Source organism: Ciconia boyciana, chromosome 8 (assembly GCF_034638445.1).
Source record: "Ciconia boyciana chromosome 8, ASM3463844v1, whole genome shotgun sequence".
NCBI classification, from domain to species: Eukaryota; Metazoa; Chordata; class Aves; order Ciconiiformes; family Ciconiidae; genus Ciconia; species Ciconia boyciana.
In genome coordinates this window covers 51,385,778-51,401,425 of record NC_132941.1, presented here as the reverse complement: position 1 = coordinate 51,401,425, position 15,648 = coordinate 51,385,778, and the positions used below count along the sequence as shown (strand labels likewise).

At 63.1% G+C, this 15,648-nt stretch overlaps 1 protein-coding gene across 3 annotated transcripts in view; it reads right to left on the bottom strand.

Annotated features, from left to right (window-relative positions):
• The window catches only part of KCNIP2 (potassium voltage-gated channel interacting protein 2), a 45,998-nt gene extending 31,724 nt beyond the window's left edge, over window positions 1–14,274 (bottom strand). For all 3 annotated transcript variants that reach the window (XM_072870037.1, XM_072870038.1, XM_072870039.1), the window contains exon 1: window positions 14,081–14,274. In XM_072870037.1, coding sequence (XP_072726138.1) covers window positions 14,081–14,153 — 73 coding nt within the window. In that variant the 5' untranslated portion in view covers window positions 14,154–14,274. The remainder of the gene's footprint in view (window positions 1–14,080) is intronic.
• Between the last annotated feature and the right edge of the window lie 1,374 nt (window positions 14,275–15,648).

Genomic DNA, 15,648 nt, shown 5'->3' with positions numbered 1-15,648 from the left:
GATGCCCACCCTGCTCTGTGCCCATGGCACCCCACGGGGAGCAGCAGGGGTTTCCATCCCCAGCTCACCACCCCGCATCCCCAGGCCTGTCCCAGCTCCCACTCCAAGCCTCACCAGGGTCTCCTGAACTGCGAGGCTGGGAAAAATAGCCTGGCCACAAGTGATACCAGCCCTGCTCCCAAATCTGCTCCAGGGGAGGGCATGGCCCTCGGCATCCCAGCAGGCTGCTGCGTGTCCTGGCCCGCGGTGCACCCCCCTCCAGCCTTACCACACTCACCGCCCCGCACCAAGCCACAGTGATGGCAACAAATTAACGAGCCCCGTGCAATCACGCACAGATTGGGCTCCGATAAATGGAAGATAGCACTAGGCTAATTTCCTTGCAATCAGTGCTCGGTCGGCCGCCGACAGCTCCGGCTTGGCACAGTGACGGGAGGAAACGCAGCAGGGACAGGCTGGGATGCAACCTCAGCTCCCACGTGTGCAGGCAGTGTGGGGCTGCCTGCGGGCCAGGCAGCGGGGCACCCTCGATCACCGAGCCAGACGCTGCCGGGCTGAGCGGCACGGGAAAGGCTATTGGCACCACAGCTTATCCAGGGGCTCTGGCACGCGCCGGCTGCACAGCTGGGAGAGGGAGATAAGGTGCCCAAGGGATCCCAGGGAGGGGAAACATACTTCAAATGGCAGGAATCTCCCCCAAAACGGACTTGGCTTGAAGGCGCCGAGAGCATTTGCTGCTATTAATAACTCCAGTGCTGCAACAAGGCGCCTGCCCCCCGCTCCCCGGCTCAGACCCTCCCTGCACGGGGAGACACAGTGACAAGGCAGGAAGGGAGAGCAAAGCGGTGCTGCAGATGCGGCTGAGGTCCTGACCCACGGCTCCCCACCTGATCCCACGCCAACAACCCCTGGCACTGGCCTGAAACCCCTGGGTGGGTGACAACCTGGCTGGGGGGATCTGGGGGGCTTAGGGCAGGGGAGACACACAAGGTCCGTACTGCCCCGCCAACAGCCCACAGCCCACCTGCACCTTTCTCCAGCCTCACCCCAAGATGCTGCGCAGCCCCACAGCTGGGCTGATGGCCCCCCCACGCCAGCACTGACCCTCTCCCCACTCGTACCCGAGTGCTGCCTCAGCCCTCCGGTCCCCTGCCCAGCACTCCCTGCCCCATGGGGCAGCAGGGCCACCCACCCGGCATCTCCAGGGCACCCGCTCAGCCCACTGCCAGCCTGGGGGCCCCCCAGAGACTGCCTTTTTAAACTGACATTTTGGGGACAGGAAAGCTATTTTTGGTTGTTTCAGAGGCAGTGTTTCCATTGCAGTTTGTCTGCCTTTGCCAGAGGGAGGGATGCTCTCCCTGGGGGTACCGTGGCAGGCAGCTTTGTGTTGGGCTGCGGTGCTCAGCACCAGCTCCGCACCACTGGGTCATCCTCACCTCCCCTGCTCCCTACCCAGCGCCTGGAGCCAACAGACCCAGGAGCAGGTGGGAAAAGACATCCCTGGGTTCCCACCTGGGCACGAAGGTCAGGAACATCTCACCTGGCAGAGGGGCTGGTGGGAGGCACAGAGCAGAGCCTGGGAACCGTGCTCCCGCCTGGGACCTCCCCAGCATCAGCAAGATGTCTTTTCCACACACCTTGGTGAGACAGCCCCAAAAATGAGCACACAGAGCTGAAGAACACCCCCCCCTTCCCTGGAGCTCCCAAGCACTCTTGATAGGAATAAATGGGCCTGGCAATTACTTGGGGGGAGAGTACAGCCTCCCAGTGCAAGACCTGCTGAGAGGCTCAGAAATAAATATGTTAATAATCAAATATCCATCCTGCGCCTGAGCTCACGGGAGGACTTTCAAGTCTAATTAGCAGCAGATTTGTACCATCGCTGCCTGGGCTCGAGGGACAATTCGCCGTGGTTCCCACAAAGCGAGAGGCTCTGCTATAATTAGCCAGCAGCATCCCGTCTGCAAGGATTACCTCCAAATCCCCCCTTCGCTCTGGGCTGGGGGGCAGGAAGGACCCAGGTAAACCCAGATGAGAGATGCCCCCAGGCTTTGATCTGTGCAAAGTGACTCCTGAGCTGCAAATCCAGGGCAGGCAGGAGGACAGGCAGCGAGGACAGGCAGCGCACCAGGAAGAGACGTATCCCAGGCCTGCAGGTCACCCCACGCTCCCCTGCCTGCATGCAACCCCTACATGGGCAGGGAGCTCCTCTTCCCACAGCATCCTGCCACAAAGCCCCAAAGTGCCCCCAAAACCTCTCCATCCCCAGACCAATCATTTCCAAGCCAGGCCCCTGACACCCAGGGCTGCCCACAGCTCCGGGAGGCCAGTCCCCAAATGGGGGACATTTTTCAGTCTACCCCAGCCATGCATCTTGTACATCTCAACACCAACGCAAAGAGCTGCCCCCACCTTCCACGAGACCGAAGCTAAGCGTAGCTTGTGATGCCGCTTGCACAACCAACGGCGGGTGCTCCGTGCACAGTGCACTGCAAGGGAGGGGATTGCATCTGCAAAGAGACCCGGTTCCTCACTGCAGGCAAACACAAACCTCAGGGCTTGGCAACAGTTTGGGGATGTTCATCAATCCCCGCCCGGGCTGGGCTGCCCTGCTGCAGCTCGGTGCAGTGCTTTGTCTCAGGTAGATGGAAATCCCGTCAGATCGGACCTTTCCCCAGTCCATCAAAGCAGGACAGGCAGTGCTCCGGGGAGTGCTCCCACCGCCCCTGCCTACGTGTTTTTAAACAGGGCCACATCCTGCTCCCGAGGACACTGTAACAGACACTGTTCCCAGTGCTACAGCACCTTGTGGGGTGGCTGGGATGGGGAGAAAGGGGCACCCAGGGGAGCAAGACACGGTGGCAGCACCTGGAGGTGCACCACTTGCCAGTGCCCAAACTGGGACCCGCCTCCTGGGGAAGGCGCAAAGGCAGAGAGACAGCAGAGGAATGAGGGAAGGGATGGAGAGAGATCAGAGGGAGCCATGTCCATGCTGAAGACCAACAGCGCAACCGAGGATGCTCCGCCGAGCGAGGAGCGGGACCCATGCGTCCAGCCCCGTGGGAGGAGCGCCTGGCAGATACTCAGCCAGAGCTCACTGACCCAGCAGCAGCTGCCAGGGACACTCGTTACCACCAACAAATTGCAGGCAGAGGCGGCTGGCCTGGCAGCGGGCACCTTGCCCGCACACTCGACCTGGCCTGGCAGCGGGCACGGGTCCGAGCCGAGGGGAGAATTACAGACAGGGTCACGGCGGTCGCGTCCAGGGCACCTCCTCGGGGATGGCTTGGAAATGTCTGTGCCAGAGATGCTGTGCCCATGAACAACAAAATCAGTGCTTCATCCCTCACAGGCACACAGGTACCCTGCATTCAACCCTGCCCCCCGAGCCAGGGCACAGCCCTCCCCATCCAGCTCCTCTGCCAGCCCCAAGACACCTCCCCAGTGCCACTGGGTTGTGCGTGCCGGCAAACAAGGGGTTACCAGCCCCTCACTTCCCCACAGTTATTTAATTAAGCAGTGATAAAAGGAAAGACGTATTATCCGGAGAGTGACAGCAGGTTGTAATTACAGCAGGGCGGGCTGAGAAAACAAACAGCGTCGAGGGAGGCACGGGCTGGCGTGGGGCTGGGGAGCCACCATGGCCCTTTGGGACCCACCTCCCTGCCCCAGAGCTGTGGCCCAGGGCAGAGGCAGGACCCTCAGGTCTGAGGGCGATGGAGGAGGCAAAAGGCTCCTTTGCCCCCATGGATGTGATCCCAAGAGCTTCGCCCTCCAGCTCACACTGAGCTGGGATGGCCCCGATCCTGGCCCCTTCCCACGGTTGCTGGGTCTGGACCAGCCCCAGGGAGCAGCAGGTTTTCAATGAGTCTCTTTGAAATATTAAACACCATCTCCTCCCTCCCTGCGCGGCTCGGGGGCAGCCCTCTGCACCAAGGGGACACGCTGCCCAGCTGCAGCGAGGGGACAAAGTCCCTGCTGGGATGTGGCACCTCAGAGGGGCTCTGCCTGTCCCCCACGGAGCTGGGCACGATGCCCGTCCACTGGGTTCCTCCAGGCTTGGGTTTGAAACTTCTGCCCCATTTCCCACACACAGCAAGGGGCAGGGGTGGGACATGGGGCACAGCCACGCTGTGAGCAAGCAGCCCACGCCCCCTCCTCGCCCAGCCACCCAGCAGCAGTGCTCTCCCTGGGGATGGGGAGAGCTTCACGTCCGTGTCCCCTTCCAGGGGTTGGTGGGAGCCACTGGGTACCACCACAGTCGTGGCTGGGACACATCAGGGTGGCTCAGACCCGAGGGGTGCACGGCCACCTTCTCCATCCTGCCCATCCTGCGCCATCGGATGCTGCTGTCCCCTGCGCAGCCCCCAGCCCCGTCCCTTCCCTTCGCTAAATCCTCCTGCTCTCAGCCCAATCCTCTTAGGCTCCCCCTCTCCCATTGCAGCATCTTTAAATTAATGCCTGGCTGAGCGTGGGATAGAAGGAAATGAACCCTGGGCAGGGGGGTAGCCTCCACGATGCCTTTTAATGCCTAAAGCACTCTTCCCTGCCCTTCTCCCCCCTCACCATGCAGGGGAGAGACTGGATCTGCCACAACCACCACGAGCATCGCTCGAGCAAGGGCTCCCAGCACCCACAGTCCTGAGCTGGGGTGGGTGAGGGCAGCAAGTCCCCCCCTCCAGGCAGCCCCCTGCTTGGGAGGCTGTGAGGTCCCTGGGAGGGAGCCCCGGCCGTCCTTGGGTTTGCACCCCGTGCACGGGTTTGCTATCGCCAGCAGCGACAGCCGGCTGGGACCTGTCCTTCGGGGCTGCAGGGCCCACAGCCTGCACCCCTGCTGGGTCACCTCGGGGCCCCCAGCTCTGAAGCAAGAAGCTGGGAGGGATTCGGCTGCTGGTGGGAAGCGCTTGTGACCCCACGGCTTGGGGAGCTCAGAGGAGCTGGAGCAGCACGTGGCGGGGACGAGGCAGAGACGTGGCAGGGATGCAGGGTGCCACAACACACACCTCGATCAGTGCAGGGGACGCTTCTTGCCCATGTCACTGTGGCGCAGTTGGGACGAGCCCCTTTCGGAGGAGCTGTGCGAGGGTGAGCAGACACCGAGGCCACGACAAACATGTCCATTCCAATCAGCCGGGGTCCAGGCGGGACTCGGGGGTTTCAGGAAAGCATCTCAGGGAGCTCACACCGTCGCTGCCAGCACGGTGTGGCCATGGGACCACAACCCCAGTAAGACCTGGGATGCTCCCAGCCAGCGATCCCACCGAGCTGTCCTCTCCCAGGGCAGTGGTGGCCAGGGTGGCAGGGAGCCAGGGCCAGGCGTCACCCGCCAGAGCAGTGCTCCCGCTGATCCTCTCCGTTACGCAACAAATTATTCCACTCGCATTAATGACTTTGCGGCAAAGGGGGAAATGACATGAATGATTCCCAGTGCCTGGGAGTGACTCACTTCGCATGGTGGAGGGGAGGCGAGCGGGGAGGGTGGGTGCTGGGGGTAATTTGCTCGGGTCAGCACAAGCAGCGCAGGGCAGCGGCTGGGCTCAGAAGATGTGACTTCTGGAAGGAGAGTCAGAGGGGAAAAAGTGTTACTTAAGGGCAGATCCCACCACCTAGGAGAGGGCTGAGATGTCTCCAAGGGACACAGGGATCAGCCCTAACCACAGCACATCACAGCATCCCTCGCTGTGCTGCCCGAGCCCCGCACCCATTTGCTAACTTGTGCTAGGACCCCAAAACCCAGCGCCAGTGGCCATCCCTCCCTGCCTCGGGGTCAGACAGGAAGCTGAGACCCCATGCAGGTGCCACCAGGGGTGGGGGTGCTGTGCCCTACCGCAGGACGCCCCCAACTCCAGCGTGCCCCCAGGAGCACAGCAGGATGGGCAGGGTGGGCAGCTGCCCGCCACGGCCCTCAGGGCAGGAGTGGGGGACAAAGGGGACCCGTCACACGGGCAGCAGCACAGAGCCCGGCACCTGACCCTCTCCCTTCTCTCTCACCTCCGGGAGGCTTCGCTAAATCACACCATTAAAAATTTATCAATATTTCCTCCCGGAGTAAATCAAGACCTACCAAGGGCCATCCAGCCCAGCCAGCCACCTCCCGGAGACACCAGAGACACGCGGAGACACACCAGGGACTTCAACAACCCACTGCCAAGTAGCCCAGGGGGACCCTTGCAGTGACGGAAGGCCGGGTGGATTATTGCCTTTAAACCCATTCAGGGACTTTCTGTAAGCAATGCAATTTTTAAAAATTCAATCTAGGAAGAAGCGATTAACCAAATGGGCCAGGAGCAGTGGCTCGCCTGTCTAATCTCGTTAGTGAGCAGGCCGGCTCTCATTTCACCCCGCCACGGCTGGATGGGCCGCAGTAACCAGGTGAGAGCAGCCGGATGGCTCTTCCCCGGCTCCTGCTGGGTCTGAGGGTGATCCATGGATGCATGAGTTTGCCAGTGCCTCCCTGCATCCTGCAGGGCTGCATATTCCCCAGCTGGGCCAAGGGAAAAACCCTGGAAACCCTCTTCCCTGTGACTCAGATCCTGGCCAGACTGTCACCAATGCTCCATCCCTAAAAAGCACTTTTTTGGTGTCCAAATGTGTGGGTTTGGCGATAAGAGGAGGGCAGGTAAGGGAGCCAGTGCAGCCCAGGCCTGCTGCTGGGGTCAGTGCCTGGAGCCAGGAGCAGGGTCCCCCTTTCTGCCCCACAGAGGCTCAGTGACAGGGTCCTGCCAGTCTCTCATGGTAGCATCTTGCCAAGAAACCTCCCTCTGCTTCAGGCTGTCGAGCTCCTTCCCAGCAGGAACGTCACTGCCACAGGAGGTGGCTCATGGGGGCAGCAGGACAGCCCAGGGGGGTCCCGTCCTGCCCAGTCAGTCCCTCCGTCTCCATACGGCAGAGCTGGGGCAGCGGATTCGTGCCGCCAGCCACCTGCAGAGTTAGTCACTGCATCACTGACTCTGACCTGCTCCCGGGAGAGGGGCTGAAGGCAAAGCCATCCGTCTCTGCTGCCAGCCTGGCACTGGCCCCTGGGGCTCTGAGCATCCCCTGCCTGCCCACGGGCACCGCTGCTGCTGCAGCGCGGTCCTTGTTGGACCTCTGCGTGGGTCAGCCAGACCCCCACACCACTCCCTCCCCTCTGGGACGAAGCCACCAGTTTGTCCCAGCTGCAGCCCAGGGCTCTCTGAGCAGAGTGTGGATTGGGCACAGCCTCCCGCATGCTTGCTGGGGATACAGCTGGTGCAGGAATCGGACAGGCACCGCAGCAGCCATGCTCAGAGCTGGGGCACCTGCTTTTATGGCCCCCGGACTCCAACATACCCAGCTCCCCAGTGTCCCCAGCTGGGGTGAGAAGGAGCAGCACGATGGGACACCGACCCTCTTGCCGCACCCCAGAGCCCCCAGCACCAACGCTAACTCCGTCCTGGGGTTGGGAGGGTGCCAGCCGCCTGAACAGGAGGGATCCCAGCCTGACAGGTTCAAAAGCTGGGTGGCTCCTGCCAAAACAGGACTGGAGTCACCTAGAGCCAGATGGAGCTGAGCCCTGGGGGCTGCCATCAGCCACAGGCAGAGAGGTGCGATGCTGCGAGAGCGTGGGCATGCACGTGTACGGCACCCCTGCCCACAGGTGTCCATAGGTGACTCGCCCTGTCCCGACCAGAGAGGAAACGTTCAGGGAGACCCAAATTCAGATGCAGGTGACATCCCCCTGTGCCCCCCATCCCCATCGGCTCCTGTTGAACACGGCAGCCATCCTGCCCCCAGCTCCCCTCCTGCAGGCTTCGTTTCCAAACAAGTTAATTACTCACACCGCTCCTCGGGGGGCTGCACCGCCCATTTTCATTTGAAGTGTAAGGCAAATTTACTTAAAAGCCAGAACCAGCCTGAGCCACGGCAGCCCAGGGATGGGAAGACCCCAATAGGAGCCTCCTGCACAGCACAGCCCTGCTGCCACATCCCCTTTGCAAAGCTGCTCAGTACCGTATTACTGTGTGCAGGGCCACTCCATCCCCTGCATCCCAACCCCAGCCCCGTCCCACGCACCATCCTGCCGCTCACCCCCATGGCATGGCACCCACCCAGCCCCGGCTGCCGGCAGAGCACCCTGGCATGGACGTGGATTGAACGGGACCCCTGCACCCACCTGCAGGCCTGCCCTGTGGAAAGGGGCTCCTCTCCCCCTTCGCTCCCAGGGAAGCTGCTTGCACCAGACCCAGCAGTTCACTTGCTCAGCAATAATCACCCCTGGGGCTCCGCAACCCCTTAGCGTATGATTTTGACCGCCACTCCAAGCCAGAGCCCCTCATCGTGGCGTTGGGGAGGCAGCCCGCCCAGCTCAGCCCCCCCGGCAGGGCACGGCAGGGAGATTCATTTCACTAGAGGCTCATTCATCTGCAGCACGATTAAAGCCCAGGGCTGGGATCCATTCCGGCGGCAGGAGAGCGATTTGCCAGCAGATGGATTTATCATCTCCCAAGCACAGCAATTTGGCTTAAACAAAACCAAACCACTCCTCCTAATGAAAACACCACTAATGAGCAGAGCCAGCGAGGGACGGGGAGGGCAGCTCCACTAATGGGGCCCCTCCTGTCCTTCGGGGCTGGAGTGACCCTCTGATGCCCTGGTTGCAAGGCAAGGACATAAGGCTTAGCTCCAGCCAGGACGTATGGACCTGGTATGGCCCAGGGGAAACCGGAGCCCACTCCAGGGACCAGCTCTGCTCACCCTCCCAAACCTTGTCCTGTCCTGGCTCCCAAGGCTCTGGGGGCAACTGGTCCCAGTGCACCACACAACAGGAAAGCAGCAGCACCACCAAGTCCGGACAACTTATTTGGCGGCAACATGGCCAGCCATGGGGAAAAACTCCTCTCCATGCCTGGACGCAGAGATGGCAAAAGAGCAAACCCCTCCCTGCCCGTGCATCGCCAGCCCCATGCAGCAGGAGGTGTACACCTTGGCCAAAGTTGCGACAGCCCATGAATTATGCATCGGCATCTGCAGAAATCAGCTGTTTAACCGCCCCGACCAAGCCCACGAACTTCCTGTCAATTAATCCTGTGCCACCAATTCCCCACAGGCTCCGACCTGCCTCTGCCTGCGGGGATGCAGCAGCGGCTGCCAAAACCCCAGCTCTGGCCTCTCCACCTGCAAAATCCAACCTGCCCGTGGGCAGCGGTACCCAGTAGCATCGTCCCCGTGCCCCCTGCCCCGCATGCGGCTCTGCCTCGGGTGGGCTCAGAGCAGCATCCCCCCTCCCCACTGGCAGGATCTCAGCCTCCGGTCAGGAGAGGCCACAACACCCCGTGAGAGGGGATTCATCGGAATCAAAGAGCTGCAGACAAGCCAGGACAGCAAAGAGGGAAGAGGCAGAGAGGTACAGATGCCAGAAAGAGGGAGACAGCAGACAGAGACGAGGCAGAGTCAGGCAACGCTCCCATCACCCCGGGAAGGTGCAGCATCCATCGAGGGCAGGGCGCTTTGGCACAGAAGGGACCCCATGGGAGCCCCCCGCCCCAGCGCACGAGTGGGAACCCTTTCCCCACTGTACCCCACCCTGACTGGGGGCCTCCTGGGGAGGTTGAGGACCTGGCTCGAGGGTCAGCCCGGCTTCCAGCCCAGCCTCACCACTGGGCCGCAGGCAGTGGGAGCAGAAGCAACAAGCGGAGGGGGTCGCGTGGGGCAGCAGCGGCAGTGCGGAGGAGGCAGGTTAGCGGGGGAGCAGGGGGACAGGTAGCACACTCGGTTCCCACAGGCTGGACCCCCCCGGGGGAAGGACATTGGTGTGTGTCAGCCCTCCTGGGGGCTGCTTCTAGGAGGGGATGAACCATGCATGCTGCTGGCCACAGGGATGCAGGCAGCCAGCCCTGCCAGACCCGCGTGGACAGGGCAGAGTGAGGTGGCCACGCACCCTGTGCTGCCTGAGGAAGCAACTGGGCAAGAGAAGGACCTTTGCTCTGGGCATGGGCGAGGCGCTGCCATGGTCTCGGGCACAGTCCCCATCCCAGTCCTGCTCCCCGGAATCCACCCCAGCAGGCAGCCACGGCACACAACCTGCCACGCACACTCACAGCCGGGCACTCGGCTGGCCCCTGTCTGCCTCCTGGCCTCACCCCCACCCCATCGGCCCCATCACTCCATCCTCCAGCTGCAGATCCCAGCTTTTCCCCCTACACACACTATTATTTGGGATAGGCTAGCACTGACACCCCCTCCACACCCTGAGAAATAAATTATCCCCCTTGCAGGTGGAAGTCCTACACTATGGCAAGCTTGCAGAGATTTTCCTCCCGCCGAGCTGAGCCTGGGCTGCGAGCAGCCACAATGGAGCCGCCGGGTTTGCCAGCAGCAGAACAAGCCCTTGGCGCAGCCCTAGATCTGCCCATCACCTGGTACCTGCCTGCGGCAGATGCATCGCTGGGGCACGGCTCTTGGGCCTTACCCCGCGGTAGGGACTGGAGCCCGGCTCCCGCTGTCCTCCCACCAACCCCAGCAACCCGCCCTCCCCTCGGCGTGTTTGTGGGGGACAGCTCAGCCCCATCTCTCCTTTCGTACTGCCACCGGGAGAGATGCCTCTGAAACACCCTCCCTCCAGGTAGGGAGGAGAGCTCAGCCAGATGCTGCGTTGCCACTACACTGGTACCTACAGTTTTCATCTCCCTGGGTGGGCTGCTCAAAGTGCTACGAGTTAGGGAGTCCCCATCCATCAGCCGTGCCTTGGGAAGCAGGAGGATCCCAAAGCTCTGCAGATGGTCTCTATAGCAATTGCTCACCCACTGCAAATGCTGCAGCTGCCTTTGGGGTGGAGCAAAGCAGTTGCTCGAGACCCCACAACACGACAATGGGAGGGAGAAAGCAGGGGTGAAAAAGCAGGGGTGAAAAGTGAGCCTCCTAACCCCTTTTGAGGGACCAACAGCCCTGGAGGTGAATCCCTCATCCCTCCAAAACACAGCTAGGGGGTTTGACCCATCCCAAACAGTGCAGGTATTGACCCTGTGCCGGCACATGCTCTCCCACTCACAGGACACAGCATGGCTGGGACGGGCTTGTCCTGCGGCGTGAGATGGGGCACTGGGCCACCCCCCCCCGCTCCCCAACTGGAGCTGGGGCAGCCCCGCTGCCTGCACACCCCTGTGGAGCAGCGGGCAGGAGGGAAAGCCGCCTCCGAGCCCCCCTCGCCTCTCGCGCTGCTGGGATTCGGGGCCGGGGACGTGGTACCTGCGCTCCTCAGGGCAAAGCGGCACCGGGCTCCCATTTCTCCCGCACGGAGGGCCATGTCCAGAGCACTCCCGAGACACTGGCTCCAGGCTCTGCTTGCACACTAATCGCTCATGTCATTAGAGGGCTGGAGGAATAATGTAATTTATGGATGGCTTTTATTTCTCGCTAGCATAATCTAAATATCCCAGAAATGGACCGGTTTAATTTCCTAGTGGCGTAACCTAAACGTTTCTCTCCTTAGCACCCAGGCAGATGCCCAGCCCCAGGCCCAGCAGCCAGGCACGGCCGGTGCCTGCCCTCGCCCCACGCTGCTGCGCTGGGGCCAGGCGCAGCAGGGTCTGTCCCAGCTCGCCCCAGTGCAGCCGGCCCGCATTCCCTGGCACACGGAGCCGGTGCCTGCTCTCCCCGCCGCTCACACGCAGGCAGCTTTCATTCACTCGGCCGCTCTCGCCTCTCACACACACATCCACGTGCCCCATGCCCACACAGCCCACGGCTGCTCTGGACGGGGACCGGGGTGGCCGGGCACTGCTGGAGATGCTGGGGGACACACACTGTCACTGCACCCCCATTTTCAAGAGCTCTTTAAATTTAAAAATCAGTGTGCTGCTGGGGAAGGTGTGGGGGGTTTCTACCCTGCACATGGCTGGGGGTCCTGCTTCCCCTTAGCCCCTCTCCTTCTTTTGGAAGGGGGTATTGCTAACCCTTCTCTGGGAATGCATAGATAGGGGTCTCATCGCCCCCACCCCTGTTTTTGGGGAGCGATGGAGAGGCAGCAGGACTGACCACTGTCCCCGTGCACACCAGCAATCGCTGGAGCTGCCGTGGGGCTGTCGCATCGCCTAACATCAACTCAGCTCTCGGTTAACAGCTCTTGCACGGCAGATGTCCCCCAGACCCTGACAGACCCTGATGGATGGGGGTCCCTAAGGCTGCAGAAACACCCTGAACTGCTCATGCCTGTCCCCAAGCAGGGCTGGGCTACTGAAGAGCAGGTGCCGGCAGGGACCCTCCCATCTGCAGGGAGAGACTAAGCCCATGCTGGCACTGCCAGCTCCACCCTGGGGCTTCGCTACGGCCCCACGGGGGTCGTGGCTCCTCGCCGCATCCCCACGCATCCCCAGGGTACCAGGAGAGCCCAGGCCAGGTTAGCAGGCAGGGGCTTGAGCTATTAAACCCTCCCTAGAGCTAAGGCTCCATCCCCTCTCCTCCCGCCTGCATCACTTGACACTCTTTCTGGGAGAAAAACAACTTTCCCTCTACAGGGAGGGACGGCTTCAGTGCGTTCAGCCAACGCAGGGGAAATCAGTGCTGTCGGGACCAGCTCCCTCTCCTCCCTGGTGTTACCACAGCTCTGCCCTGGCAGGTCACTGACCTGACAGCGATGGCAAATGAGTGACATGCCCTCCCGGGGCCTCTGTTCCCCACGCTGGGAAATGGGGCAGGTATTTCCAGCCTTATTCCCCAGAGGCTTCCCAGCAGCCCCATCCCCGCGGGCAGGGGCTGGCACAGCCGCACGGCTCCCCTCTGCCCAGGTTCCTGCTGCATGGCTGGCTCAGAGGTAAGCCCAGGCATAAAAGGTCTCAGCCTCAGAGAGACTGGAATTTATTTTTAACTTTGGTTTGATTTAAATCCATATGGACATTTTAAAGTTACCGGAGAAACCAAAAGTTGTGTGTGGGTTCCAAGTTCCTACACAGCTCAAAAATATCTTCCCTGCAGCACGTTTGGGCAGGCAGCAAGCAGCGTTTCCCACACGTGGGGCTGCTCTGGAAAGCAGAGAAGGGGTCCTGCCCTGCTCCCACCACCTCCTTGACACTCCAGAGCAAAGCCTGAAAGCCACTCCAGACCGTGGCAGGAAAAGCATCACCAGGACTTGGGGGAGCCGCCTGTGCACAGACCCCAGTGCCTGCGGCATGAGGGCACCCAATCCCACTGGCTACAGACAGGTTTGGCTCCGTCGTGGGTCCCGGGAGGCAGGCAGGAACTGCTGCCCCATTTCACAGCTGCTGCGACAGAGGCCCTGAAAGGGGACGGGATTTGGCCTGATCCGTGGAGAGCACGTGGGGAAGGAGGGGTGTCGCCAGCTCCAGCCCAGCCGCTTCGCTACCGGACAGTGGGGGATGAGGTGCGATGGATGGACAGATGTTGTGGCAGGATGTGGGATGCCAGGCAATTCCCTGCTGGGGCAAAGGATGGAGGGGGATGCCATAGGGTCGCAGATGGGCGATATTTGGCCTTCCTGTCCCACAGCCACCCCATCCCAGGGGCAGAGCATCTCTGGAGATGCTCTAGGGGACACTGGGTGATGGGCAGAGAAGACACCAGGCTCTGTGGTGCTGCTGGGGTTTGCTGAGCAGGGTGAGCCTCTCCATTCCCGGGGGAATCTGCTGCTGGGGTGCTGCCGTGCCACCCCAGGGTGCAGCGGGGGGTCCAAGGCATGGCGGAGAAACCCCAACGCCAGACCCTGGTGTCCCGAGGGGCTTGGAGCAGCGGTGAGGGAGGGCGAGCTTGGGGGCGGCCAAAAGCGATTCAAGCATCCCACCCTCGGCGGGGGCCTTTTCCCTGCAAACCTGCCTCGGGGCAACCTCCGCCCGGCTGCGACCAACCCTACCCCGGCCCGGAGCATCCCCCCTCCGGGCCCGGGACCGTCCCCCTGCTCCAGCGCCGGGGTCGCGGCCCTCCCCCCCCCCCCCTCCCCGGGCAAGGCGTGCGGCGAAGCGGGGCGGGCAGGGGGCCGGGGCTCAGCCGGGTCTGGAAGCGGGCGGGCCGGGGTGCCCGGGGTGCCCGGGGCCGGGTCGGGGTGCCTGGGGCCGCCCCCGCGCCGTGGTCCCGAGCGGCTGCTGCACCTTCCCCGGCGGGCGGCACTCACCCGTGAGCTGGTCGTAGGAGCCGTCCAGGTCGCGGGAGTCGGACAGGCTCTCCTTCCTGCCCTTGCTCCGCATCTTCCCGCCCCGCCGAGCGGCGGGGGGAACCGCGACGGGGCGCACGGGCTCCGCCGCCGGGCAGGGGGGGCCCGCGCCCGCCGCCTCCCCCCGCCCCGCCGCCCGCGGCACTCACCGCGGCAGCAGGAAGGGGCCGGCGGTACCGGGGAGCTCGGCTCGGTACGGCTCGGCTCGGCACGGCAGGCAGGAGCGCGCAGCCGCCCCGTTCCCCGCCGCCGCCGCCGCCGGGGCTGGGCACGGCCGCCCCCTCCCTCCCGTCCTTCCCCGCCTCCTCCCGGGAGCCGCCGGCCCGGCCCCGCCGCCCTGCGCCGCGCCGCCGCGGGGAAACTGAGGCACGGCCGGGGGCGGCGGGGGGGGGGTGGGGGGCTGCGGGGAAGAGGCGGGGGGGAGCTGCCCCGGGCTGTACCGAGGTGGGGGTCTCCGGCGGTTTGGGTGAGCCCCGGGGGCCAGGGACCGCGCAGGGACGGAGAAGGGGACGGGGATGGAGAAGGCGTGCGGCAGCAGGAGGAGCGCAGACCCCTACAGCCCGCTGCGGGGGACCGAGGGCCCCCCAGGCCCTGCGTGTCGGTGCCCATGCCGGGCTGCGCCTTGGGACCCCCAGGAGCTACAGAGGAAGGGGGACCCCAGCCCTGCCCAGTCCAGGGCGGCTGCTGCATCCCCCCCTTGGGAAGAAGCTGGATGGGAAATCGGTCAGAGGTGGAGGGGACGTGCAGTGGCCAAGAGGCGCAGCAGAGGTGTGGTGAGGGTGGCCCAGGTCCACCTGCTTGCAGCCCAGCACAGGAGCAGGTCCCCCCTGCCGACCCCCACCCCAAGCATGGGTTTCCCATGCGGGGCTGGAGCCTTTAGCAGGATTTTCCCCCCATCTCCTGCAGCCCCAGGGAACGGGTGAAGCAGCAGCACACCTTGAGGGGGCTTCGAGGGGCACGGTGCTGCCAAGAGAGGAGCTCACAGCCCCACCGTTACATCTGGCACTGGGGGCTGGAGGTCCCGCTGCTGCCCCTGGTTATTTGCTGCCATCTGTGCGTGATGCCATCCCGGGGGATGCAGGCTGTGCTGGAGACTCCCCCACCACGGGCAAAGCCAGGGGCTTTTGTCATGCTGCTGCCTGTGCACTGCCTGTTTGCACCGTGACAGGGGTCCTGAGCACACCTCGGGGGCTGCCCAGCTCCCAGCGTTTCCCACCTCTCCTCTCTTCGTCCTCTGATCTATGCAGAGAGACAGAGGGGAGCAGGGGCTATGGGAGGAGGCAAGCATCCCGTCCCCGTCTCTGCGCCCAGCCTGGCCCTCCCGGCCCACGGGAGCTGCAGGGCAGAAAGGGAATCCAGAGTGGTGAGGAGGGAGGGCTGCGCTCACGCGGCAGCGTGTTGTTAGCGTGCTTTGGTGTCAAGCCATGAAAGAAGCCGCCTTAGCGAGGCAGCGATGCTTAGCAACTGCCTGGATCTAAAAATAAGAGCCATTTAGCAAGGAAAACGCAGTGGAGAAATGCTCGGAGAAC